The sequence below is a fragment of the Tupaia chinensis genome, unplaced genomic scaffold (genome assembly GCF_000334495.1).
Source record: "Tupaia chinensis unplaced genomic scaffold, TupChi_1.0 Scaffold148470_1, whole genome shotgun sequence".
Taxonomy (NCBI): Eukaryota; Metazoa; Chordata; class Mammalia; order Scandentia; family Tupaiidae; genus Tupaia; species Tupaia belangeri.
In genome coordinates, this window is record NW_006208319.1 from 512,638 (window position 1) to 539,510 (window position 26,873).

Below are 26,873 nucleotides of genomic sequence, written 5' to 3' on the forward strand. Positions count from 1 at the left end.
TTTTTTTTTTTTTTTTTTTTTTTTTTTTTTGGAGAGTTTTTTGCTATAGGCACATGTACTTGCCAGAAACGCAGAGACAGTGAGACGTCACCCCCCAGGGAGTATGGCCATGCCGCAATCCCTTCTCTTCCATTCTCTCGGGATCTTGGGCATGCATGCACATGGCGCCGGGTGTGAGTTTAAGCCACCGGGTCCAGGACTCGAACCGTAGTTGACTACATGGAAGTCCAGCAACATAGCCATTATGCCAACTGCTAGTCCCAGACAGTGGTGTTTTTAAGACAGGACAGATAACTATTTTCTGTGTCTTTTTCAGGATGAAGAGAACAATCCCCTTGAGACAGAATATGGCCTTTCTGTCTATAAGGACCACCAGATAATCACCATTCAGGAGATGCCAGAGAAAGCCCCAGCTGGCCAGCTTCCCCGCTCTGTGGATGTTATTCTGGATGATGATCTCGTAGATAAAGTGAAGCCTGGTGATCGAGTCCAGGTGGTGGGGACTTATCGTTGCCTTCCTGGAAAAAAGGGAGGCTACACCTCAGGGAATTTCAGGTAAAGGGTCTGCTATGAGGTTATTTAGAATATTGTTGGTAGCTTCCATTTCTGGTAGTACTCTTTTTCTAGTTCGCTATAGTCAGAGAGTTATTTCTGATAGGTGGAGCATTCTACCTGGCTGAGAGATGAGGTGCTCTGATAGCTCTTTTTTATCAGATAAAGCTGGATATACTTTTCATCTAATGCCAAAAGTGGAAATTATTCGTGACACAGTTTCAACCCCATAGCTTACCTGGGAGTTTTTCAAGTCATTCCCAATCTTTCTCATATATACTACTCTCTGAAGTGCTGTGGGTCAGTAGGAAATCAGTACTTTCCAGAGGTGGGGCGTGATCAGTGTATGTAGGTTATGGACAGAGAGAATCAGTTGTTCAACTCCCCTCCCATTTGGCTGGTCTAGTTTAATAGTCTAAAAAGGCTTACTGCTGTGTAGATACTAGCTGCTGATGTTAGGGATTGACTAGAGCAGGCTTCCTCTTACTCTCCTCTCCTCTTTGTCCCAGGACTGTTCTGATTGCCTGCAATGTGAAGCAAATGAGCAAGGATGTTCAGCCTTCATTCTCTGCTGAGGATATAGCCAAAATCAAGAAGTTCAGTAAAACCCGTTCCAAGGTCTGGGCATCCTTTAACAGGTTTGAGGGTGGGAATGGCTTTGTAAAAGTTGTGTTTGCATACAGTGGCTGTCTCTGTACTGGATCAGGAGAAAGGTCAAGGATTTTTTTTCTCTGAAGTACTTGGTGCTAGCTTCTTCTAGTTTTGTCTCAGTCTGCAAGGAAAAGGTCTTTTTGCATTTCTTCTTTACTATTTCTGTTGCTCTACCTGCTGGGCTGTTAAGTGAACCTAGTAAATATTACGATAGGAGTTAGAATGTCAGTATACCCATTGTCTATTTAGTACTGAAAATATTAGTGATGCATTACTACATAAATTTAAAATCCGTGATTTTTGTTTTAGTTCTTCGTCTCGTTTTCTCCTATCTTTTTAAAGATAGGATGTCCACATTTAGATTGGACAAAAATGTAGGAATGTATGGTAAAGGTTACTGCTAAAGGACAATACATGTTCTTACTAAATCTAAAATATAGCAAACCTAGAAACTTTTTTTCTTCCTCAAAGATTAAACCACTAAATGTTTTGGAATCTAGGCTGCCTCTTTGATAATGATCTGATAGTGTGATTTGCATTAGAGCAGAAGCTTTTGCAATTGGGAACAACATTTATAGCATTTGTATATTTCTTCAAACATTTTTTTTTATTTATTTTTTTGGAGAGTTTTTTTGCTTTGGGGTGGTCTCCAGAGAAAGAGAAGGTGAGAAATCACCTGCCAGGGGGATGGCCACTCCACAATTCCTTCTCCATTCTCCTCTCAGGATTTTGGGCATGCGTATGTGTCCAACATGAGTTTCACGCTGCTGAATCTGGAACTCAAGCTGTGGTCGGCCACGTAGGAGTCCAGTACTGCAACCACTATGCCACCTGCTGGCCTCTCTTTAGGCATTTTTTTAATAGGCTAAAGTATAAAGTAGAACTCTGCAAAAACTCTATTTAGACTTTCACTAGGTTTTTCACTCTGATCTAGGCTATTAAACTAGACTCCATTATTTCTCTTCCAGGATATTTTTGACCAGCTGGCAAGGTCATTGGCCCCTAGTATCCATGGGCATGACTATGTCAAGAAGGCAATCCTCTGCTTGCTCTTGGGAGGGGTGGAACGAGACCTAGAAAATGGCAGCCACATCCGTGGGGACATCAACATTCTTCTAATAGGTATGATGTTGGGCTTTGTTTTAGACTCTTATTTTGTGGAGTGTAGTTTTCAGGACCTAGAACATGTAAAGTTGTGTATTTTGTACCTGGTAGTATTTTACAGTCTCATCAAAGGGCAAAAAGCTAAAATGAGGTTTTTTAAAAATTATTTTTGGGATTCATAGTTTATAATATCTGAAGTGTATTCTTCCATGAATGGTAAAGGCAAAAGTGAAAGAAATAATTCTAATAACCAGTTACTGTATGGTTTTGCCGTACTAAGAGCTGCACTAAGAAAGTAGAACTTCCTTGGCAGGGAAGGGGTGAAGAATTTCCTTGAGATTCATGGTTGCCCGCTTCCTACAGGAGACCCATCAGTAGCCAAGTCTCAGCTTCTGCGGTATGTACTTTGCACAGCACCCCGGGCTATTCCAACCACTGGCCGGGGCTCCTCTGGAGTGGGTTTGACAGCTGCTGTCACTACAGACCAGGAGACAGGTAAGGGTGTGTAAGGGTCCTTAGCAAAGGCCCAACAGTGAGATCGAGCATAGATTCTTTAAGCTTGCTCTCAGTAGGACTTACATTGAGAAGATAGTAGTCGAGTGGTTAATTGGGGTCAGATTGTTGATGAGTATGTATTTAGCAATAGTAGGTGAGTTATTTAAGTCTTCAGGAGGCCTTCTAGTAATAAGAATATTTCCTGGAAGGTGATCAGAAAAGGTTTTAAAGAAGAAGACTTAGCAAATTGGAAGGGAAATAAAAATGAAGATTGTACTGTTTTATAAATTAGAGAATGTGACAGTGATCTAGTTGGGATATTACCTGGGGATGAGGATGAAGAGAAAATCTATAAAGAAGAAGCTATCTGGTTAGGGGTCAAAGTGGGACAAAGATGAGGTTTAGGTTGGAGCGAAAAAGGTGACCCACCAGGGTCTCCTCTGAGTCTCAGAGTGGACACCTCCGTACCATGACTCAGGGAGCGGTGCCTAGGAAGGAGATGTAAATCCCCCCCCCTGTCCAATAGCATAGACTGTGTAACACATATTTTTACCTCCTTGCTTTTTAGGGGAGCGCCGTCTAGAAGCAGGGGCCATGGTCCTGGCTGACAGAGGTGTGGTTTGTATCGATGAATTTGACAAGATGTCTGACATGGACCGCACGGCCATCCATGAAGTGATGGAGCAGGGTCGAGTGACCATTGCCAAGGCTGGCATCCATGCTCGGCTGAATGCCCGCTGCAGTGTTTTGGCAGCTGCCAATCCGGTTTATGGCAGGGTGAGTAGATCAGGCCCTCAGCTGCTGTCCTCACTTGATTAAATTTTGCTGAGTAACTAGGCTCAGAAGTTTATTCTAGGTGACTGACCCAGGGGAATAACAGACCAAAGACTAAAGTAAGTTCATCTGTTATTGTCCCTGGTTTAGAGCAGTAGTTCCTCTTACATTCCCACATGGCAGAATCGCCTGGAAAGTTAATTTACTTGCAAATATTTGGCTTTTTGAAATTTGAAAAAGAAAACAAAAATGATCTGCAGTTTCACAACTCAGGTAACCCCTATTATTAAAATAAAAGTATTACATACAGGCAGCAGCATTTTCAAAAAGAATAGGAAGATAGAGGAGAATTAGAAGTCTTCTGTCTCTTTCCAAAGAGAACCACTGACAATAGTTTAAGCATGTACCAGCAAATATACTATCTTCTTGTTAAGAATTATCTCTTTATTTTTGTGTATACTGTGACTGCAATAAGGTCTTTTATTTTTATTCTGCTTAGGATTTGCCAAGTTTGGCCTTTTTTCTCCTAAAGAATGCACCCTCTCCCCCTAGAAGGGATGGCTACACGGCAGTCCCTTCTCCTTCACTCTCCTCTTAGGATCTTGGGTATGCACATACACATGCTTGGTGTGAATTTTAAGCTGCCAGGTCCAAGACTCAAACCGAGGTCAGCCATATGGGAGTCCAATACCTTAACCACCATGCCACCTGCTGGCCCAAGTTTAGCCTTTTTAAAAACAGCATTTTAGTTTTCTGTTATATGGTTTGATATTTATTTAGCTAGTCTTTAATTTTTTTTTTAAGAGGTTTTTGCTATAGGGCACGTGCACTAGCCAGATAGAGACAGAGAGATAGGAAGCGAGAAATCACCCCCCAGAGGGGATGGTCACGCTGCAGTCCCTTCTCCATTCTCCTCTCGGGATCTTGGGCACGCACGCACACACGCCCAGCGTGAGTTTTAAGCCACCAGTTCCGGGACGCGAACCGTGGTTGACTCTGTGGGAGTCCAGCGACATAGCCGTTATGCTAATTGCTGGTCCCTAGCTAGTCTCTATTTGATGGGCATTGTTGGTTTCCCTTTCTCCTGGCTATGCTATTAAGAACAAAGTTGCAACAAACATCATTTTATGTGTATTTTGTTATATATTTGGGAATACATCTATGGTATAAATACCCAAGAATAGAATTATTACTAGATTAAAAGTTACATGCACTTTATTTTAGATAAAGATTATAAATTGTCCTCTTTAAAGATTGAATTATAATAATTTTTTTTGGAGGTTTTTGCCTTAGGACATGTGTGCTCTCTGGAGAGAGAGAGACACACACAGAGACAGTGAGAGGGAAAGTGAGAAGTCACCCCCCAGAGGAGATGGCCAAGTCGTAATCCCTTCTCTATTCTCCTCCTGGGATTTTGGGCATGCATACACATATATCAGTGGGAGTTTCAAGCTATCGGGTCTGGGACTTGAACCGTGGTTGCCCTGTGGCAGTCCAGTGACATAACTGCTACGCCATTTGCTGGTCCTTTAATAATGCTCCTTTAACCAATACTTGTAAATGCTTCATATTTATCCACTCCTTTCATAATCTTATTAACTAACTCACAAAGAGGTTGGTAGTTACCCTCGTCTTTTTTATGAGAAGGTGGAGGCGCAGATGTTTATGTAATTGGCATAGATGGTCACGTAAGGGCCACAAACTAGAAAATGGCAGAGCCAGGGATTGAAACAAGAGCTCACACTGTGTTCTGATGGTTTATAATGTCACAGTGTGTGGGGACACGTATTTTGGAGGTGTTTTTAAATATACCTTAGCTTAGTCCCTAGCCCAGGGTTTCTGAATGCAGATTTCTTGAGCTATGGTTTAGAAATGTTCCACAGGTTGTTTCTAGTGTGTAGCTTGGTTAAGAACCACAGGTTTTTAAATTAATGGTAACATGTTTATTATCATTTTGAAAAACGGTTGAGAATGTAAGAAAGCGACAGGGCCTGGAGTGTAAACATGGTCACAGTCACTACATTTCCCACACAGTTGTTATGTTCTCTTAACTTCACGGTGTATGTGAGTAGGTAGGCATTAGTCTAATAGGCTACAAATTGAAAGGTAAGAAAGACTATTGGGATTCTTAAATCCTAAAGCTATACTCCCTTTAATTCCAAAGGCATTACGATTTACAGATCCTTACCCATTTTGGTTTGGATTTGACTCATAATGTTCTGAGAAAGGAGCTGCAAAGTTTCAAGTGCTTCTAGCTTAACAGCCTGCCCTGTCTATGACAGGTAGGGGAAAGAAAATCGTCTTTCAGAATTAATCCTGCCTTGGGAGTGAGAAGAGTAAAGTCAGGCTTGGGAAGGAGGGGGCTGGCTTTGTGGCCTATACTCAGCCTGTTAGAGCTCCTTTGCTAGGAGGTGAGGTTCCTGAGTTAGTTCAGGTCTCCCAGCTTCAGATAGAGCAGAGTTGCAGGTAGAGGAGATGTTTCATGTATTTTAATAGCTTTAGAACACATTTTTTTTTTTTAACTTCTTGTCTCTTTTTAAGATCTAGCCTTCCATTCCCACTCCCAGAATTGATCTGGCTTTATTGTCCTTTCTGCTTATTGATATTGCCTCCACTTTCTTTTTTCTTGTGTTCCCCAGTATGATCAGTACAAGACTCCAATGGAGAACATTGGGCTACAGGACTCACTGTTGTCCCGGTTTGACTTGCTCTTCATCATGCTAGATCAGATGGATCCTGAGCAGGATCGGGAGATCTCAGACCATGTCCTCAGGATGCATCGTTACCGAGCCCCAGGGGAGCAGGATGGTGATGGTGAGGCCATGAGAACAGTGAGGGTGACCAGTGGAAGGGGTCTGGGACAGATGCCACTGTCAGGCCCAACCTGGGCGGGGTTTCAGTATCTGGGCTGATGCTGAAGATGCCCTCATCTATCTAGCCACCTCTCTTCTTGCTCCCGGGAGGTTATCCTGAAGTGTGTCTTGTTATTTCTGGGTCCAGGCACCTTTGAGCATCTTCCTTCTGCTAGACAGTTCTACCCTTACGCTTGGTGGGTTTCTTCTGGATCCTTGTTTTGTCTCTTCCTGTCTAGTACTCCAGGTGAAACAATTACCCCTGGGATAAATTTCTTACTCTCCTTTTTCCCAACTTGCCTTATTTTATCAGCTATGCCCTTGGGTAGTGCTGTGGATATCCTAGCCACAGATGACCCCAACTTGAGCCAGGAAGACCCACAGGACACCCAGATTTATGAGAAGCATGACAACCTGCTGCATGGGACCAAGAAGAAGAAGTAAGTGTTTCTCATGCCTCTCCCTGGAGAGAATCTGAGACTTGTGTCATATTAGAATTTGTGCATATCTGAACTTAGGGTATTATGTGCTCAGACCAAAGTCATGCTCGGAGTCATGACCATGGGTACTTGATTTCTCTGTCTAGAAGTTCAACCGTTATCCCGAATAGTTGCCTTATAAATGTGGGTGCTTCACCTGAGATTCAGATCTTTTTTAAAAAGTTGGTTTTGATGACGTGCCTGACTGATGGTGGATGGGCAGGGTCTCTTTTCCCTGGATGGTTGCACATATCATGTAGCCATTCATGGTGAAGGGTCAGTAGATAGCATGTATTGGAGTCTTTTCAAGTAGATTTGGGTAAAGGAGACTTGTGATCAAGTGCTCAAAGCATGAATGTGAGATCTACCTTTATTTTAAGCTATGAGGCAGTGAGAAGCAGCATAATCTTCAAAGCTGTTGGTTTAAGAACACAGAATTTGGCATCAGAAGGCTGAATTTGAGTTCAGTTTAGCCTCTCTGAGCCATAGTTGGGAATTCCCAACTATAAGATAGAGCAAATAATACTTAAAACTTCCTACCTGAAACTACCCAACTCACAAATAATACCTGAAATAATTTAAATAAAAATATGTGAAAGAGCCTTGAATATGTCTTATTTAAACGAGCGTGAGGATAAGGGTTCTAGGCCTTATCTCAGTTCTGCCATATGACCCTGACTTGTCTGAGGAGAGGCGGGAAGATAGTAAGCAGTGGCAGGAAACTGGTGTTCACTGTGTGGATCCAGGGAGAAGATGGTGAGTGCAGCATTCATGAAGAAGTACATCCACGTGGCCAAAATCATCAAGCCTGTCCTGACACAGGAGTCAGCTGCCTACATTGCAGAAGAGTATTCACGCCTGCGCAGCCAGGATAGCATGAGCTCGGACACTGCCAGGGTGAGTGTCTAAGGGGACCGTAGCCTCGGGAGTCTCTTAGGTATACTGCTGAAGCAGTTCCTGCTATCTGAGGGCTTTTCAAGCGTTTTAACCTAGTGATTATTTCCTCCCTGGTCTGAAGGGCTTCTGTTACACAGTTTTAATCATTTCCTTTTACCAGAGAAAATGAAAGGAGGTCCCCATAGATGATGTGTATCTCTTTAGTTCAAGTGGTATTGTCCTCTAGGAGCTGTGATTCACCCAGTAGACATGAGTGTAACTGCTGGGAACTGACTTACACTGCTCTGGTGAGTGTAGTTAATAATAGCCATCCTCAAAGAGCTCAGAACTGAAAGGGAGAGGCAGAAAGGGAGATAGAAAGGTCATGCATACATACTTATAAGTACAAACCTTGTGTGGTACTTGCAAAGGAATGAATGTGAAAGGCCATTTGAGTACAGGTGAAGAAATTATTTATTTTCCTTCAGATTTCCCTGAAAGAGTATATTGGGGAAGGATCCCTAGAGAGTGTGACATTTGGGCTGGACTTTGACAAATAATTGCCCTTGAATTCATCTTAAATCTTTTGGGGGCAGTATTGTCATACAGAATTTCATAACAGAAAGACCCAAGTCCAGAACCCTCATTTTGTGACAGACTTGGATTTAGATGTAATCTCATCTACTGCAGCCTCCCACCTGTTCTGTCTTCTGAAATATCTGCTAGAACTTACTTAACACCCCTTGGGAAAGCATACTCACAACATTAATGCATTGAAATCTTACAATATTCTATTTATTAAGCTTAAACCTGCTTCCCTATGACTTCTACCCATGGGTGTTAATTTTGTGTTCTGGGGATTATGTATCAGTTGCCTTCTTCGTACTAAATAGCTCCCTTTCTTTTTAACTGTTTCTCCCCACACTTGTTCCAGTGTATCAAAAGCCTTTCACTGAATCTAGAACTAAACATAATACACCTTTATAGTTGTGGTCTTACTGGGTTGATAAAACCCTCAATTTGGATTTTCTAGTTCTGCTAACGCAGGTTAGGATTTCACCAACTTTTTAGGTCATTCAAGAATTGGAGCTTATAGTGGAGCATTACATTTTTAAACTCTGATAGCTTTTTAAATCATTAAGAGAGCTAGTGAATGTATATATGTATGCAATTTGCTAGAGGGTGTGTGTGCTTACTGGGGAAATATAAAGAGGGCAAAAAAAGTATCCCACATGGGGGATGGTCATGTCACCATTCATTTCTCCTCTTTTGAAACTTTGGGCATGCATGCACCTGTTTCTAGTGTGTGTCTCAAGCCTCTCGGTCTGGGACTCAAACTGCGTGTTGGCCATGTGAGATCTAGCTGCCCTAACCACCGGACCATGGTATGACCCTGGTGAATGTGTTTAAATATGTATCGTATATATACATAATTTTTTTTAAAGAGTTTTTTTGTATAGGGCATGTGCACTTGCCAGGGATACAGAGACAGACAGAAAGCAAGAAATTACCCTCCATGGGGGGATGGCCATGCTATAATCCCTTCTCCATTCCCCTCTTGGGATTTTGGGGACATAGTTGACTACATGGGAGTCCAGCGATGCAATCTGCTGGTCCCCAATATATTTGTTTTAATGTCATAACTATTATTACTATTATTATTATTTTGGGGTTGGAAAAGTCATGGTGCATTTTTGCATAGAAAAAGATAGAAAAATATGGCATGACTTTTCTGACAATCCAATATTATTGTTATTTTTGGCCAGAGAGTATGTGTGTGCTTGTCAGACAGATGGGGGCCGGGGAATAGAGAAATCGCCTCCTAGTGGGGCATAGTCACGCTGTAATCCTTCTCCTTTCTCCATCCTGTTGGGATTTTGGTCATGTGTGCACTCATATCCAACTTGTTTTTCAAGCTACTGGGGCTGGGATTTGAACCTCTTAGTCAGCCATGTGGGATCTGGCTCCCTTAAAAACTAGGCTACAGGGCCTGCCCTTATTATTTTTAATCTCTTACTATGCTTAGTTTATAAGTTAAACTTTATCATGGGTGAATATGTATAAGAGAAAGCAGTATATGTAAGGTTTGGTATTATCTGTGGTTGCAGGCTTCCACTGTGGATGTTGAGCATATCTCCTAGGGCCGAGAGGGTACTACGGTATCACTGAAGGGCCATGTGATAGGAGATGTGTGATAGAAAACTAGCCCTATGTTTGACCTCAGCTCTGCTGCTAGCTTTCAGACTTTGCATATACCCTTTCACTACCTAGGTCAGTTTCCTTATCCATAAAATGAGAAGGCAAGGTAAAATCTGAGCATATCAGAATAACCCAAAGCTTAAAAATACACATGCCTGCTACTAAATACAGAGATTCTGATTTATTGGGCTAGAGATGCCATTTAGACCGTAGCATTTTTTAAAAGATAGAAGCCTTCCAGTACTTTTATACCTACCTTGTAACCTGTTGTTTGGAACTTGTTCAAGTTCTCTTCCTCCTCCAGACATAAGTGAATTTACCAAATTTTTAAACATTTGTCCTTAGATTACCTTTTTCATACCTTCCCCTGGTATAACCTTATACAATTACTTAAAGCTCCTTAAGTCTCATTCCCTCATCTATAAAACCTCTCCAAGTTACTAAGAGGGTTAAACTACAAAATGAATATAAAAGCAAACTTCCTAGTACACACTAGGCCTATAGTAAATAATGATGTTCTCTCTTCTGTCCTCTTCAGCTGTTAAAAGTCTAATTTTCTTTGTGTTCACCTGCTCATCCCTCAGTACTCTCACATGTATTTTCCAGGTCATTTTTGTTAACTTTTTTCTTTTTTTGGAGAGATTTTCACTGTAGGGCGCGTGCGCTCGCCAGACAGACAGAGAGAGACATAGAGACAGAAAGCGAGAAATCACCCCCCAGGGGGGATGGTCACGCCGCAATCCCTTCTCCTCCATTCTCCTCTCGGGATCTTGGGCACGCACGCACACGCGCCCGGCGTGAGTTTTAAGCCACCGGGTCCGGGACACGAACTGCGGTCGACTACGTGGGAGTCCGGTGACATAGCCATTACACTAACTGCTGGTTCCCTTTTTGTTAACTTTTTTAATTGTATAGGTAAATATAGAGAGAATTTGGGGCTCTGAATCCTTTGCTTAGGCTTCCTGGAGCTTCCCTGGTAGTGTATTTATTTTCCTTTCTATGGAGTAGGAATGAAGGACATGCTTAAAAGACTCTGGATAACTAACCCTCTCTTGTTCTCTTCCCCAGACATCTCCAGTTACAGCCCGAACCTTGGAAACTCTGATTCGACTGGCCACAGCTCACGCGAAGGCTCGCATGAGCAAGACTGTGGACCTGCAGGATGCGGAGGAAGCTGTGGAGTTGGTCCAGTATGCTTATTTCAAGAAGGTGAGAGTACGCTTATTTCAAGTAGGTGAGAGTTCAAAATGTCTGGGTGAGAGAGGCTCTTCTGAGTAAGTTGCAGGTGTGCTGGTCCTCTGTGGCTCACACTTGCATCTGGATTGTCTATGGAAAGTAATATTCATCTTATCGCATTCAATCTGTCTTGGCTTAATCTGTCTTTGCTTCTTCTGGAACACACAGTGGTTCTCAGACCTGGCTGTACCTGAGAATCAGATGGGAAGCCTTAAAACATTGATGCTAGGACTCCTAGAGATTCTGGTTTAATCCATGTGCTAAACTGTCCATTGTTTTTTCCCTACCCATACTGCCTCTGTGTCTTGAAAGAGTAAGTGCTTCCAAAGGAGTTACCTTGACAACCTTCTTCTTCCTTCTGTACTTTTCACTTTGGCAGTTTCTGTAGGTGTCTCACTGACATCTCAAAATCTTATATAAAAAGTTGAGCTCTCTTGGAACCAGCAAATGGTATAATGGTTACATTGCTGGATTCCCACATAGACGACCATGGTTTGAGTTCCAGACCCAGCAGCTTAAAACCTGTGCTGGGTGCATGTGTGTGCGTGCCCAAATTCCTGAGAGGAGAATGGAGAAGGGATTGCTGCATGGCCATCATCCTGGGAAGTGATTTCTCACTTTCTATTCCTCTGTCTCTCCTGTCTCTCTGGTGAACGTACCCACCCTTTAGCAAAATCTCAAAAATAAAAAGTCAAACTCTCAAACTTGCCTCTCATCCTATTTCCCTGTTTGTATTAGTGACACATCACTGTCATTTTACGTACTAAACCTTGAAGCTTGACTTTCTTTTCCCTGTTTACTATCCCCTCCCAAAACTCGTGAGATTTAATTGTGAGTCTGATAAGCTTCTTTTTTTTTTTTTTTTTTTTTTTTGGGGGGTTTTTGTTTTGGGGCCACACCCTCTAGAAAGACAGAAGAGAGAAAGCGAGACATCACCCCCCAGGGAGGTGGCCACAGCGCAATTCCTTCTCCTCCATTCTCCTCTCGGGATCTTGGGCACGCACGCACACACGCCTGGTGTGAGTTTAAGCCACCGGGCCTGGGACGCGAACTGCAGTTGACTACAGGGGAGTCCAGTGACATAGCCATTACGCTAACTGCTGGTCCCGAGTCTCATAAGTTTTTTCTGGTCTTTTCTCTTTGCTAGGTTGGGGAGTGTGTTAAATTTATAAAGACATGAATTATTTTTTTAAGAAGTTTTTGCCTTAGAGCATGTGTGCTTGCCGGATAGACAGAGACTGAAAGCGAAAGTGAGAAATCACCCCCCCAGAGGGGACAGCCATGCTACAGTCCCTTCTCCTTCATTCTTCTCCTGGGATCTTGGGCATGCACATGTTCCTAGCATGAGTTTTAAGATACCGGGTCTAGGACTTGAACTATAGTCGACCATGTGGGAGTCCAGTGACATAACTGCTACACCATCTGCTGGCCCCACCCCCCCATTTGTTCTTTTTTTTTTTTTTGAGAGGTTTTCGCTATATGGTGAGTGCGCTCGACAGAGAAATAGAAAGTGAGAAATCACCCCCCTGGGGAGAATGTCACGGCGTAATCCCCTCTCCTCCATTCTCCTTGGATCTTGGGCATGCATGCACACGTGCCTGGCGTGAGTTCAAGCCACCAGGTCCAGGATTCAAACCACGGTTGACTATCTGGGAGTCCAGCGACATAGCCATTATGCTAATTGCTGGTCCCAACCCCCCTATTTGTTCTTTTTTTTTTTTTTAGAGATTTTCACTATAGGGTGCGTGCGCTCGCCAGACAGATAGAGACATTAGAGACAGAAAGCGAGAAGCGAGAAATCACCCCCCAGGGGGGATGGTCACACCGCAATCCTTTCTCCTCCATTCTCCTCTCAGGATCTTGGGCACGCACGCACACGCGCCTGGCGTGAGTTTTAAGCCACTAGGTCCGGGACACGACTACGTGGGATTCCAGCGACATAGCCATTACGCTAACTGCTGGTTCCCACCCCCTATTTGTTCTTTATTCAGTAAACATTATTGAGCATACCTCCTAGCTTTTTATTTTATTTTAGTTTTTAGCCATAGGGCATGTGCACTTTCCAGAGAGACAGAAAGTAAGATGGTGAAAGAGAAAGCAAGAAATCACCCTCCAGAGGGGATGGCTATGCTGCAGTCTTTTCTCCTTTCTCTTCTTAGAATTTTGACTACATATGCACATAGGCCCAGCATGATTTTTCAAGCCACTGTGTCCATAATTCTGAACAAGGTGAGCCATATAGGAGTCTAGTGCTTGTAACCCACTATGCTACCTGTTGGCCCCTTACTCCTGACATTTTAAAAAAAAATTATTTAGTTTTATTTCTCTCTTTCTTTTTTTAATTTGCTATAGGACACATGTGCTCATCAGACAGATGAGCAAGAGGGAGAGCGAGAAAGCGAGAAAGCAAGCCACTCACTGGATCCAGAACTTGAACCATGGTCAGCCATGTGGGATTCTAGCACCTTAACCACCTCACCACCTGCTGGCTCCCACTCCAGCCTTTTTTTGTTTTTTTAAAGAGAATTTTTGCTATAGGATACATGTACTCATCAGAAAGATAGAGACAGAGAGACAGAAAGCAAGAAATCATCTCTCCAGGGGGGATGACCACACTGCAATCCCTTCTCAGGATTTTGGGCATGCACACACATGTGTCCAGCCTGAGTTTTAAGCCTCCAGGTCTGGGACTTGAACTGTGGTCAGCTATGTGGGAGTCCAGTGATGTGACCATTACACTATCTGCTGGTCCCCACAGCATTTTTAAAAGCTGAGTAACAGTCTCTCCACCTGCCCTGGGTCCTAGAACATGACATAGGAAAGGCTGGCTAGGTCATTAGAAACATGGACGTCTTTGCTGCTGATGGGGCCGAAGGGTTCAGTGCCCTGGCATGTAACCCCTCCAACCCACCACACTTGCCTTGGTCCTAGGTTCTGGAGAAGGAGAAGAAACGTAGGAAGAGAAGTGAGGATGAGTCAGAGTCAGAAGATGAAGAGGAGAAAAGCCAGGAGAGCCAGGAGGACCACGAGCAGAAGAGGAAGCGGTAAGGTGGAGCAGAGCAAAGTGAGATAAAAGGCCCTGGGACTCAGCTGGGACTGGGTCAGGTGCTGCTGTTGACATCAGGGAAGGGCTGCCTGGACCTGCAGGGTTTGTGGATGAGGACAACCTGAGCAAAGGGGAGGGAAGGAGCCCTGCTGCAGTGTTGAGGATAATACTTTTGACCTCTTTCTTACTATAGAGAAATGCTAGATAGGACAAGTTGTCTACTCGCTGAGATTTTTGAATATGTATTTCAAAATTTTTGAGAGTTCTTTTTTACCCTCCTGCCTCTAGTTGGATTTATAAGAGTGGGTGGTATGGAGAAAGCATCAGTTTGTTTTTGTTCTTTTTTTTGAGAGGTTTTTGCCATAGGGCGTGTGCGCTCTCCAGAGAGGCAGAAAGCGAGAAATCACTCCCCAGGGAGGATGGCCTTGCCGCAATCCCTTCTCCTCCATTCTCCTCTCTGGATCTTGGGCTTGCACACACACGCGCCCGGTGTGAGTTTAAGCCACCAGGTCCAGGACGCGAACCGTGGTCGACTACATGGGAGTCCAGCGACATAGCCATTATGCTAACTGCTGGTCCCAAGCTTGTTTTTGTTCTATTCTAGAAACTTGGTTTCTTTTGGATAAAGCAGTTTGTACAGACCTAACCCTAGTGTGCCATATTGATTGTAGATGGTTCTGTTTCCTTTACTCTGTGATGAGGGACAGGATGGAGCTCTGCATAGACTTTCTCTAAACACTTTGGATATTTTAGGAGGAAGACTCGCCCAGCGGATGCCAAGGATGGGGACTCATATGATCCCTACGACTTTAGTGACACAGAGGAAGAAATGCCTCAAGGTGAGTGAGCACCCCTTCCTGTTGATCAAAGAGGTTATTCCTTTGACTTGTGGACGTTTTAGTTGCTCTGTGCACTGTGTAAAGAGAACCTTGGGAAATCCACAATAAAAACTTAGGGAAAGGGACTAGCAGATGACATAATGGTTATGTCACTGGATTCCCACATAGTCAACCGAGTTGTGGACCTGGTGGCTTAAAACTCAGGCTGGGCGCATGTGCGTGTGTGCCCAAAATCCTAAGAAGAGAATGGAAGAAAAGGGAGTGTGGCATGGCCATCCCTCCTGGGGATGATTTCTCACTTTCTGTCTCTTTGTCACTGTCTCTTTGGTGAGCACGTGGGCCCTATAGCAAAGATCTCTCTAAAAAAAGAAAATCTTAGCAAAAAGCTTTACTTACTTCGTCTTTGCTAAACTGGGCTCTTTTGCCTCATCTGGTATTACCATCCCAGATAGTGGATGTTGAGCGTTTCCTGCCTGCCTCAATTTCTTTGCCACCCACTAGGGATTTCCCTTTATCCTAATCATTCTGCCTGGCCCTATAAGATCCCTGGGAAAAGAGATTTTTCTGGAGGCCCAATGAGGGGTGGGGAATGAATAAGGTACCTGGTGTTTGTGGAAATGGCTTCACCTTGCTGTCTTCTCCATCTCTGCAACCATCACTCCTCTGAAGTGCACACTCCAAAGACAGCAGACTCACAGGAGGCCAAGGAATCCCAGAAGGTGGAGCTGAGTGAATCCAGGTGAGTGGGAAGCTGCCGTCAGTTCAAGAACTCCATATACTGCTGGGGCAACGACTTGTTCCTGTGGACAGGGTGTGAAACAAACATTATGGATAGAGCTCAAAACTAGAGGCCTGACAGTGAGAACATTTTATATTCTGATTATAATTTTTTTTAAAAGTTTTCATTTTTATTTATTATTATTTTGAAAAATTTTGCTCTAGGTCACGTGCACCCATCAGAGAGAAAGAGGGGAAATTGTGAAAAAATGTGAGAGAGTGTGAGTGATAGCAGAAATGAGAGAGTAAGTGAGAAAGCAAGATGCCAGGTCTAAGACTTGAACTGTGGTTGGCCATGTGGGAGTCTAGCACCCTAATCATCATGCCACCTGTTGGCGCCACATTCTGATTATAAACTTCCTGAAAAGTTGCGAGAGAAGTATAGAGAACTCCTGTACATCCTTTATCCAGGATCCTTAGTTATTTATGTTTTGGCATTTGCTTTCTTAGTAATTTCTTCTGTGGTAAGTTGAATTATGTTCTTGTGGGATCATAAAGAAGAGTCTGGAACAAGGATGACATTTATGTCTTCTTATAAACTTGGGCTCATTTTTAGAGAGATTTTGCTATAGGACACATGTGCTTACTGGAGAGACAGAGACAGAAGCAAGAAATACCCACCCCCCGGGGCGGGGGGGACATGGTCATGCTACAGTCCCTTCTCCTCCATTCTCTTGGGATTTTTGGTATGCACGTATATGCACCTGGTGTGAGATTCAAGGCTCTGGGTCCAGGATTCAAACCATGGTCGGCCGTGTGGGAGGGGAGTTCAGCGATGTAACCATCACACTATCTACTAATCCCAACTTGGGTTTTTAGTAGAAAGATAAATCTTACTTAAGATGTGACAATTGTTTTGAAATGAAGGATTTTTATCACCACAGTTTTAGAAAACATTTTTATTGGTAAATTTTATGTTTACTGGACACCAAAGAAGCTCCATACCTAAAATTTATTTAAATATAGAACCTATAAATTTAATGAAGGAAATTTGAAAAATATTGAAAGGTATTTAGAAAAATAAAGTTAAAATCAATTGTGATTCCACCCCAAATCCATTGAATTCTTATCTTAAAGTACTTTCTGAATTGGCTCATATAGAGCTCACTCTTTGTAATGACTGCAGGGTTTGTGTGGTACGGGTGTGTAAAAATTTATTTAATAGGATCCCTAATGATGAACATTTGGATGGTTCCATACATCTGCTATTTACAGTAAAATATTCTTAAATCTGCCACTGTGCACTAATACGAGTGTAGCTGTAAAGGAAGTTCTAGACAAGAACTCCTTGAACCAAAGGATAGATATTTTTTTCCTTATGGTTTTTTAAAAAATATTTTTAATTGATAAATAATTGTACATATTGATGGGGTACAGTGTCATTTTTAATATGTTAACAAACATGTTATGTAATATGATTAGATAAGGGTAATTATAGTGTACCAGTCACCATAAACATTTATCAGGGGCCAGCAGATGGCATAATTGTTTAGTCTCTGGACTCCCACATGACCAACTGTGTTTCAAGTCCTCGACCCAGTGGCTGAAACTCATGCCAGGCCTATGTGTGTGCATGCCCAAAATCCTGAGAGGGGAGAAGGGATTGTGGTGTGGCCATTCCCCTTGGTGGGTAATTTTTCACTTTCTGTCTCTATCTCTGATGAGCACATACGCCTGCTAACAAAAATTTCTCAAAAAATTAGCAAAAACAAAATTATCATTACTTTGTGCTAGAAACATTCAGTATCTTCTCTTAGCTATTTTGAAATATGTCATTAATTATTGTTAGCTGTTGTCACCCTACTGTGCTATAGAACAGTAGAAGTTATTCTTCCCATCTCAACTGGTTTTGTGCCTCCTAACCAGCATTTCCCCATACTTGACACCCTACCCTTCCAAGTTCCTAGTAACCACTGTTCCACTGTTTTATTCTCTACTTCTATGAGGTCAACTTTTAGCTTCTATATGTGAGTGAGAACATGTGTGTCTCATTCTGTGTCTGAGTTATTTTGTTTGACATAATGTCCTCTAGGGACTAGCAGTTAGTGTAATGGCTATGTCGCTGGACTCCCATGTAGCCGACTGCAGTTCCAGTCCCGGTCCCGGTGGCTTAAACTCATGCCGGGTACGTGTGCGTACGTGCCCAAGATCTCGAGAGGAGAATGGAGGAGAAGGGATTGTGGCGTGGCCATCCTCCCTGGGGGGGGATTTCTCACTTTCTGTCTCTCTTTCTCTCTCTGTCTGTCTGGCAAGTGCATACGTCCTATAGCAAAAACCTTTCTTTAAAAAAAGAAAAAAGAAAATGGACATAATGTCCCCTAGGCTCATCTATGTTGTCTTGATTAATAGAATTTCAGTCTTTGTAATGGCTGAATAGTGTCTAATTGTACGTAGTTGTGTCATCTTACGTATTTACACATCTGTTGATGGACATTGAAGTTGATTCCATATCATGGCTATTGTGAATAGTGCTGGAGATGCAAATATGTCTAACATCTTAATTTCCTTTCCTTTAAATATGTAGCTAGTTGTGGCATTACTGGATGATAATGGCAATTTTATTGGTAGTGTTTTGAAGAGCCTCCACACTGTTTGTTTTAATGGCTATCCTATTGTACATTCCCACCAGCAGTGTCTAGGAGTTCCCTTTTTTGCGTGTGGGATGTGTGTATCTAAGCTTTAGTAAATGTTGCTAAGTTGTCCCCCAGAAATTGATGTAACAGTTTACATTTCTACAATATAGGGGGATAATTTCCCACACACTCAAAGATCTCTTAATTTCAAGTGTCACTGTTTCTCGCTATGTAGGAAGCTCTGTCGTACAATAGTTTAACTTTACAGATCAGCAAGGGTGTGTGTGTGTGTGTGTGTATGTATGTATGTATGTGTGTGTGAGAGAGAGAGAGAGAATATTGAAGGCACCACTACTAATACTAGGTCATTAGAAGAGTCATGATGCATTTTTGCGTAGAAAATATAGGAAAATAGTCATGACTTTCCTGATCTAATATTTCACACCTTGGATTTTGCCAGTAGAGATCTTACCTGAGAGCTTTTTTTTTTTTTTTTTTTTTTTTTTTACTTTCTCTTCACCCTTTTTTGTCTTGGGCAGGTTGAAGGCATTCAAGGTGGCCCTCTTGGATGTGTTCCGGGAAGCTCATGCACAGTCGGTGGGCATGAATCGCCTTACAGAATCCATCAACCAGGACAGAGAAGAGCCCTTCTCATCAGTGGAGATCCAGGCTGCACTGAGCAAGATGCAGGATGACAACCAGGTTATGGTGTCTGAGGGCATCATCTTCCTCATCTGAGGAGGCCTCTCTGAACTTGGACTTGTGCTTAGAGAATTTCCTTCCATATCCCAGGTTCCTTCCCCCACCTGAGTTTTTACCTTTGTTCTTTGAATAACAGTGTTTTAATTGAACTGAAGCTGAGAGATACTAGTGATGAAGCTAAATCAGGACTTGGAATCTTTGCGAATGAGTAATGGAAACTGCCGTGGGTCAGGAAAAGAAGATAGGGAAGGACTAGGACCGTGAAACATCATTGAGAAAGCACTGGGTCATGCACCCCACTTCCCATCCCCAAACAAACCCAGACATTAACTTCCTGGATATACCATGACTGCTGAGTACTTTTGTGGACACAGCTGGTTTCTGTTCATTCTTTGTTGTCTGTTTCCCTCTTCTCCAGAGCACTTTAGTCGGGCTTTGGGTGGTTCAGGGTAGAGAAAAACTGAGACAAGTCATAAAGGTCAAGAAAGCTTTCTTTATAGTAGCACTAGTTAAAAGTAACTTGTGTCTTTGACCTAGATATCTAGGATATTGAATAAACGTGACCATTTTGTACACCTGGTGTAATACTCTTGATTTTTAGCTGTTTTGTTTTCCTTAAGAGCTCTGCCCTGCAGGATTTCTTGCTACCACATTTCCACCAAGCCACCACAAGGTGGCAGCAGCCAGCTGTGGTCTCTCCTTGGGGGTCATGCCTTCTCTTTAACTAGCTTTCTTCTTCAATAACATTGGCATGTATCGCTCAAAATTGATACTGCAAACCAAAGCCTGCTGATATGAAATAGCACAATGGCCATTGGAGGCCAGTGAGTGAAAGTCCAAAAGAAGAATTGGCCCTCTGCTTGGCCTTTCAGAGCCTGAATCAAAGCCCCATCAAAGTATTACATGTTATGTCAGACACCTCAAAGTCATGTGCGTTCTTGTCCATTAGGATATACTTTTGAAATTACCTAATTGTTTGGCCTTTGAGATTTGTTAGCCTATTTATACAGAACTTTAGGGGTCTGGAGTGGGCAGGGCAGGGCAGGACTTCTCTCCTGCTGTTTTATGGTTTGAATTACTTTCAAAGAACTTTTAAGGTTACATAAAAGAAGAAAAAAGTGACTTTATGGAGAGCCTGGATCATGTTAGTTGGAAACTGCTTTGGTGACAGATGGGCCTCTGAGAAGTTGTGTATTTCTCACCCAGAAGATTGTTCAGATATTTCTCCCTTTTTGTATGTGGAAAGGAGCCTGTTATCCTTAAGCCACAAAGCAGAGTTTTTCTTTTTTTGTGACAAAGGAATTTTTTTTTTGGGTGGGGGGAGGGTTTTGCTATAGGGTACGCATGCTCGCCAAAGAGACAGAAAAAGAGAAATCGTGGCTGCACCGCAATCCCTTCTCCGTTCTCCTCTCAGGATTCTGAGCCCGCACACAAATGCGCCCGACATGAGTTTAAGCCACAGGGTCCAGGACTTGAACCACAGTTGACTACATGGGAGTCTAGCAACTTAGCCATTATGCCATCTGCTGGTCCCAACAAAGGAATTTTTAAAAGTTTATCTAGTTATTTCTTGAGAGAACGAAAGAGGCTGAGATCCCCCTTCAAGGTCTTAGCAGATCATTCTCTGCCCATCCCCACCTCTGGGCAGCAAAGATCATGGAATACCTTTGCCTGAAATGTTTGGGTCAGCCTGGGATTTGAAAGTCTGGGCCTTCTCATATGCCTGCAGTAAGGTGCAGTGGCACCCTACTTGCCTGTGCCACTGCAGCTGGGCTCTTATAAGAAAGCACAGGCAGGAGCCAGCAGATGGCATAGAGGTTACATTGCTGGACTCTCACATGGCCAACCGTATAGTTTGAGCCCCAGACCCCACGGCTTGAGACTTATACCAGGTGTGTGTGTGTGCATGCCCAAATCCTAGAAGGAGAATGGAGGAGAAGGAATTGCGGTGTGGCCGTCCCCCTTGGGGGGGGCGATTTCTCACCTTCCCTCTCACTATCTCTATCTCTCTCTCTCCAGTGAGTTCCTGTGCTCTAAGGGAAGTTTCATCTTTATCTCCCCACCCCCCTGCCACACACACACAGTTGTGAGATCTAGTGGAACAGAAATAACCTAGAGCTCCAAAGGAGAGTGTGCCAGTACTAGAAGGAGGAATTTGACAGTAACTGAGCACTGGCAATGAGTCAAAAGTTGTGTTGGGTACAGCCATAGGTTAAAAAATAATGGGACTTCCTATTCTGGAGGCCTATAGGCTAGGGAGGTACATGTCTAATGTGTTAGTGAAATTTTTAAAAATATAAAGGAAAGTTATATGCCAAATAAATGTGTACAATGAGCTAAAGGAATTGCAGGGAGGAATTGAAGTCAGGAGAAGATTGGGAGCTACAGGTGAAGTACTGCTAAAAAGTAAAGGTAGAGGGATTTTTGGTTTTTTGTTTTGTTTATCTTTTGCTATAGGGCATGTGCACTAGCCAGACAGAGAGACAGAAAGTGATAAATCACCCCCCGGGGGGATGGCCACGCCATAATCCCTTTTCCTTTCTCCTCTTGGGATCTTGGGCACGCATGCACATGCACCCGGCATGAGTTTAAGCCACCGGGTCCGGGACTCGAACTGCAGTTGACTACATGGGAGTTCAGCGACATAGCCATTACACCAACTGCTGGTCCCAAGGTAGAGGTTTTTAGGAGTCTCCTCAGTGATCTGTTCCAGAAAGGCCAAATGTTTTGTCAGTAGGACTCTTACTTTATCCCTTATCCCTGGGGAAATAGAGGGATAGAGCATCAGAGCAGCTGCACCTAGCATTTTGGGAATAGTTGTAATACCAGGTTCTGACCATTTCAGCTCTTTTCATGCTGGCCAAAATAATGAAAGACAGGACACTGGGTTTTAAGCAACCATAGTAGATGTTAACTGTGTGAAAATGACATGCTCTTAGGATTTCAGTCTTTTTTTTTTTTTTACCAGCGGGCACATGTGCTCACCAGAAGCGGGCGCACGCACTGCAGTACTTTCTCCATTTCTCCATTCTTTCAGGACTCTGGGTGTGGGCACACGTACACACACGTGTACTCTGTTTTTCAAGCTTCTGGGGCTGGGACACAGGTCACGTAGTCAGCCATGTAGGATCTAGCTCCCTTAACCACTGGGCTATGGGGCCAACCCAGGAGCGCTAGGTTGAATTTTTTAAAATGTATATGTGCTGTTTTGCATCTTATGGTGACATAAGAGAGTTGGTAAGCATTTAAAGCATATATTCTTTGATATCGCAGAGAAGCCCCCTATGGGATCTCCTGCAGGAAACTATGAGACTGCTGAGGCAGGGGCTAACATCTATAGGCCAGCCACCCTGCAGGACATTGCTGTTGTCACATTGTAGAGAATCCAATGATAAATCAGATTCATTAAAAAAAAATTACTGGATTACTGGGCCGGGTGGTGGCTTAGTGGTTATGATGGGTAGATCCCATATGGTCTATTGGGCAGTTTGAGTCCTGGACCTGGAAGCTTGAAACACACTGGGTGCAGGTGTGTATGTGCCCAAAATCTTGAAAAGAGGGAGAAATGAATAAGGGATTGTGACATGACCATCCTCCATGGGGGTGCTTTATCTCTTTCTCTCCCACAAGCACTCATATCCTCTGGCAAGTTGAAAAGAAAAGAAAAAGAAATAATAATCTATATGCTTCATTCCAAAAGTGTTTACATTTAAGTTTGCCATCTGAAATTAAATAATTTGTGGAGCTTAAACAAGTAAATTCATGTATCCTGAAAAGTTGTGATACCTTCTTCAACTTCCCTAAATAAATGAAGTATCAACCAGAAAGGATAGTTTTCAAAAAAGACAATTTGGGGGAACCAGCAGTTAGCGTAATGGCTATGTCGCTTGACTCCCACGTAGTCGACCATGGTTCGCGTCATGGACCCGGTGGATTAAAACTCACGCCGGGTGCGTGTGCGTGCGTGCCCAAGATCCCGAGAGGAGAATGGAGGAGAAGGGATTGTGGCGTGACCATCTCCCCTGGGGGGTGATTTCTCGCTTTCTCTCTCTATGTCTCTCTCTGTCTGTCTGGCGAGTGCACGTGCCCTATAGCGAAAACCTCTACAAAAAAAAAAAAGACAATTTGGTTAAGTGCTGATAGGATTGAGTCTCTCTGTCACTTTCCAGGAAACTTCAGGTAAGTTTTGAGCTGCTCATCATTTCAGCTGTAAAATGGAGATTTTTGCTGCCTGGTGTAGGGTGCTGTGAACCCTAATTGGGAGATCAGGTGGCAGGCTCCTGCCTGGATGGACTAGCCTTATGATATTGGTATTAGTACAAGTGCTGCACTGAAACAAGATGCTTTGCTATAATAAGTATTTTTAAAAAACATCCTTTTATAAAAACATATAAAATTATTTCACCCTTATTTTGTTCCTGAACTCTCTTCCCTTTCCTGCCCTTCCATTCCTTGATGGTTCCTATTTTCAAGCCAATGTGGCTCTGACCCAAGCACTTCCTCAAGGGGAACCCCTTACTACACTCGCTTTAAGACATTAAGGCATAGGATCCTACGTAGCCAACCCTGCTCTTTGAAAGTCACACTGGGGAAATAGCAGGTGGCATGGTGGTTAAGGTGCTGGACTCTCACATGGTCACCTGCTGGTGGCTTAAAAATTAGGCTGGGCTTTTGTGTATGGGTGTACCCAAAATCCCAGGAGGAGAATGGAGGAAAAGGGATTGCATGGTGACCATCCCCCTGGGGGGAGGGGGTGATTTCTCACTTTCCCTATATCAGAAACTAAAAAACAAAAAAGCCGGCTCTTCATCTGTCTGTGGGGAACACTGTTAGCAACCCTGAGGTATGGTCATTAGGAAAACATGGAGAAGAAAGGCCTGCAGAAAACAGATTTTGCTGGTTATCTCCTGTCTTCTGAGAACATTGCAGACACCAGTTGTCCTAATGATTCCAGAAGACTTCTTGTGAGATGAAGTCTAACAGTTTGGCTGGTGGAGTAAAACAGATTCAAGAGTCACCTATGTGCTGGTGCCTCCGTCGATACGGTTAACAATTTATAGTATCTCTCAGAGGAGCTAAAAGATTTTGAATGTTCCCAACACAATATAATGACAAATGACTGAGACGATGGATATGTGACTATAATTATCTTGATTTTAATCAGTACACATTGTATTCTTGTACTAAAAAATAGGTGCCTCACAAATACGGGCATATATTAAATATCGGTGAAAAAGAAGAGCTCCGTAAGGTTTTCCCCTTCCTCCGGAGCCAGGTAGCACCATTTGTGCTTTAGCGAAACCTAAATGGATAGGGAAGTGGAGAGGTGGAGCCTTCTGGAGTTGTTGCATAGAAATCTCACTAGGAAGCCAAAAGGTTGGCAGTGGGAAATAAGCCCTGCAATGGCAGGGAAGCAACAGGCACTGATTTGCATTCTGAGTTCCTTTTGTGACGCAGTGTGATGAGTTCTTTGCTAAGCTATGCTAGCCACTTCCTTGGAGGGAAGTGCATGGTTTTCTTATCTGGAAAAGGAGGTGGTTAAACTAGATCTCTGAGGTGCCTTCTGGTAAAGCCTGTGACTCTATACCCAGTGTCAGTTCTACCCAGAAGACACGTTAGTCCTGGCACCACCGGATGAATACTGGGTTGGGTTGCTTAGAGGGGCAGGTCAGAATGGGTCTCTTATCACCTTATTAAATATGCCTTGGGTAAAATGCAGGGATTTCTATGCTTCCCTATTTTGTGGCTAGCATCCTAGGATGTTTCTGGTTACCTCAAGGGATTTTTATTAATTCCTAAAAAGATCTTAGAGAAAAATGGACTCATTCCATTTTAATTTGCTGAAATAGAAATGCAGGTTACTTTCTTTTTCAGGTCTGCCACTTCAGTGATGAGTCTTGGTTTCTAGCTCATTCTCTTTCCTCATGGGAGAGAGTTAATTAAGATTCTTTGAATATTTTTACTATTAAGTCCTGAATGTTTTCCCACAGCCTGTAGGAGGATATTTGTCTCTGCTGAGATCTACCATTCTGATAACTGTCCTCCCAGCAGGTACTTTTGTGCAAGCTAAACATTCCTACCTTGAAGTACTTACTCTTGATAGCCTTGGGAAAGGAAAGGTTGATTCATGCCTTCTTGCAAGTGTGTGCTGCTGTTCTAATAATTTAAATCAGTGGAATTTTGAATTAGAGCTATAATAAAGCCTAATAAAAATCTTCAAAAACAAAGCATAAAGTTGAAATTTATGTGCATTGTTGTTTTTCTTTTCTTTTCTTTCTTTTTTTTTTTTTTTTTTTGCTGTAGGGCATGTGTGCTAGCTGGAGACAGAGACAGAGAGATAAAGGGAAAGAAGTGAGGAAGCTCCCCCCAGTGGAGATGCCTATGCAATCTTCTCTTCTGTTCTTCTCTCAGGATTTTGGGCATGCACACACATGTGCCACTTAGTCTAGGACTTGAAATGCATGGTCAGCTGTGTTGTACACAGCCGCCTTAACCACCGAGTCATCAGCTGGCCCATCTATCTTTATTAACTTTTAAGAAGTCTTCCTCCTCTCTCTCCTCCTTCTCTCCCTTGTTCCTGTAAGGCTGAAGCCACATGAGAAGGCCCCAAGTTCTCCCTGTATATGCCAGGCATGCGTGAGTACCCATGATCCTGGCTGGCTGAGGCTGGGGGTGGGTCACATTGTGAGGACCCTCTTGGAGGGTACCTCTCTCTCTTTCTCTAAAGAAATTCTTCAAAAAGTGACAACTTACAGTATATATATATATATATCCTGTTGATCATTTCAAATTAGATATTTTAATGTAGGAATGTATGTAGGAATTTAGGGACTAAATGTTTTTAAAATTTTGATGTCAGATTTCTAAAAATCCAACTGTAGGAACAATGCAAGTACTGGGGCCGGCTGGTGGTATGATGGTTAAAGGTGCTGGATTCCTACATGATGAACTGTGGTTCGAGTCCTGAACCTGGTGGCTTGCTTTCTCAGTTTCCCTCTCTCTCTATCTGTCTCTGTCTGATGAGCTCATGTGCTCTATAGAGAATTTTAAGATAATGATGATAAATAAAATGAAATAATTCTTTAAAACAACCCAAATATTAACATGTCACATTTAACTCTACTGGATAATAAAATATCCAGAAATCACTGCCTTTTAATATAAGACATCTTTAACCAGGTTGTCATAGACATAGTCTGAACCACCCCTCTTAAGCTAACCAAATTAGAATTAACTCTACTGGATAATAAGCTATACAAATACCATTAACATAGGGATAATGTACAGGTTTCAAGCTCCCAAGCAAACTAACTCCCAGAAACGACTGCTTCCTGTACTTAGTGATTGGAATAAGAGATGGGGTATCTATCAGTCCCTACTATACTAAAAACCATATACATTATCTCAAGTCTTCCCTATAATCTATTATGTGGATTTTATTACTCCAATTTTGTAGGATAGGAAATAGATCTAGAGAGATCTCAGCTGGTAGTAGAGTCTAGATTCACGCTCAGCTCTGTTTACTGTGTTTTAGCCGCCCTACTCTGCTGCTGTTTTCAAAGGACTAGGAGTGCTCTAGATGGAAAGGGTCATAGTTTAGAGTGAACCTGGCCGATGGGGTGACAAAGTTCTAAAAGTATGATGAGGTCTGAGGGTACCAGCATTCAGAGGAAATAAAAACTTGCCATGGTGGTAATTCTAAGCAGTATTAGGGAAGA

General features: G+C 42.9%; 1 protein-coding gene across 1 annotated transcript; it reads left to right on the forward strand.

Moving 5' to 3' along the window:
• The first annotated feature begins 319 nt into the window (after window positions 1-319).
• Window positions 320-19,730, forward strand: MCM3 (minichromosome maintenance complex component 3). Its single transcript, XM_027769068.1, has 13 exons — window positions 320-555; window positions 1,062-1,170; window positions 2,172-2,325; window positions 2,671-2,802; window positions 3,371-3,579; window positions 6,216-6,390; window positions 6,742-6,868; window positions 7,654-7,804; window positions 11,051-11,191; window positions 14,150-14,262; window positions 15,018-15,103; window positions 15,773-15,842; window positions 18,993-19,730. The coding sequence occupies exons 1-13, from the start codon at window positions 395-397 to the stop codon at window positions 19,189-19,191; spliced, it is 1,827 nt and encodes a 608-aa protein (XP_027624869.1). The 5' UTR covers window positions 320-394; the 3' UTR covers window positions 19,192-19,730.
• Window positions 19,731-26,873: the final 7,143 nt, after the last annotated feature.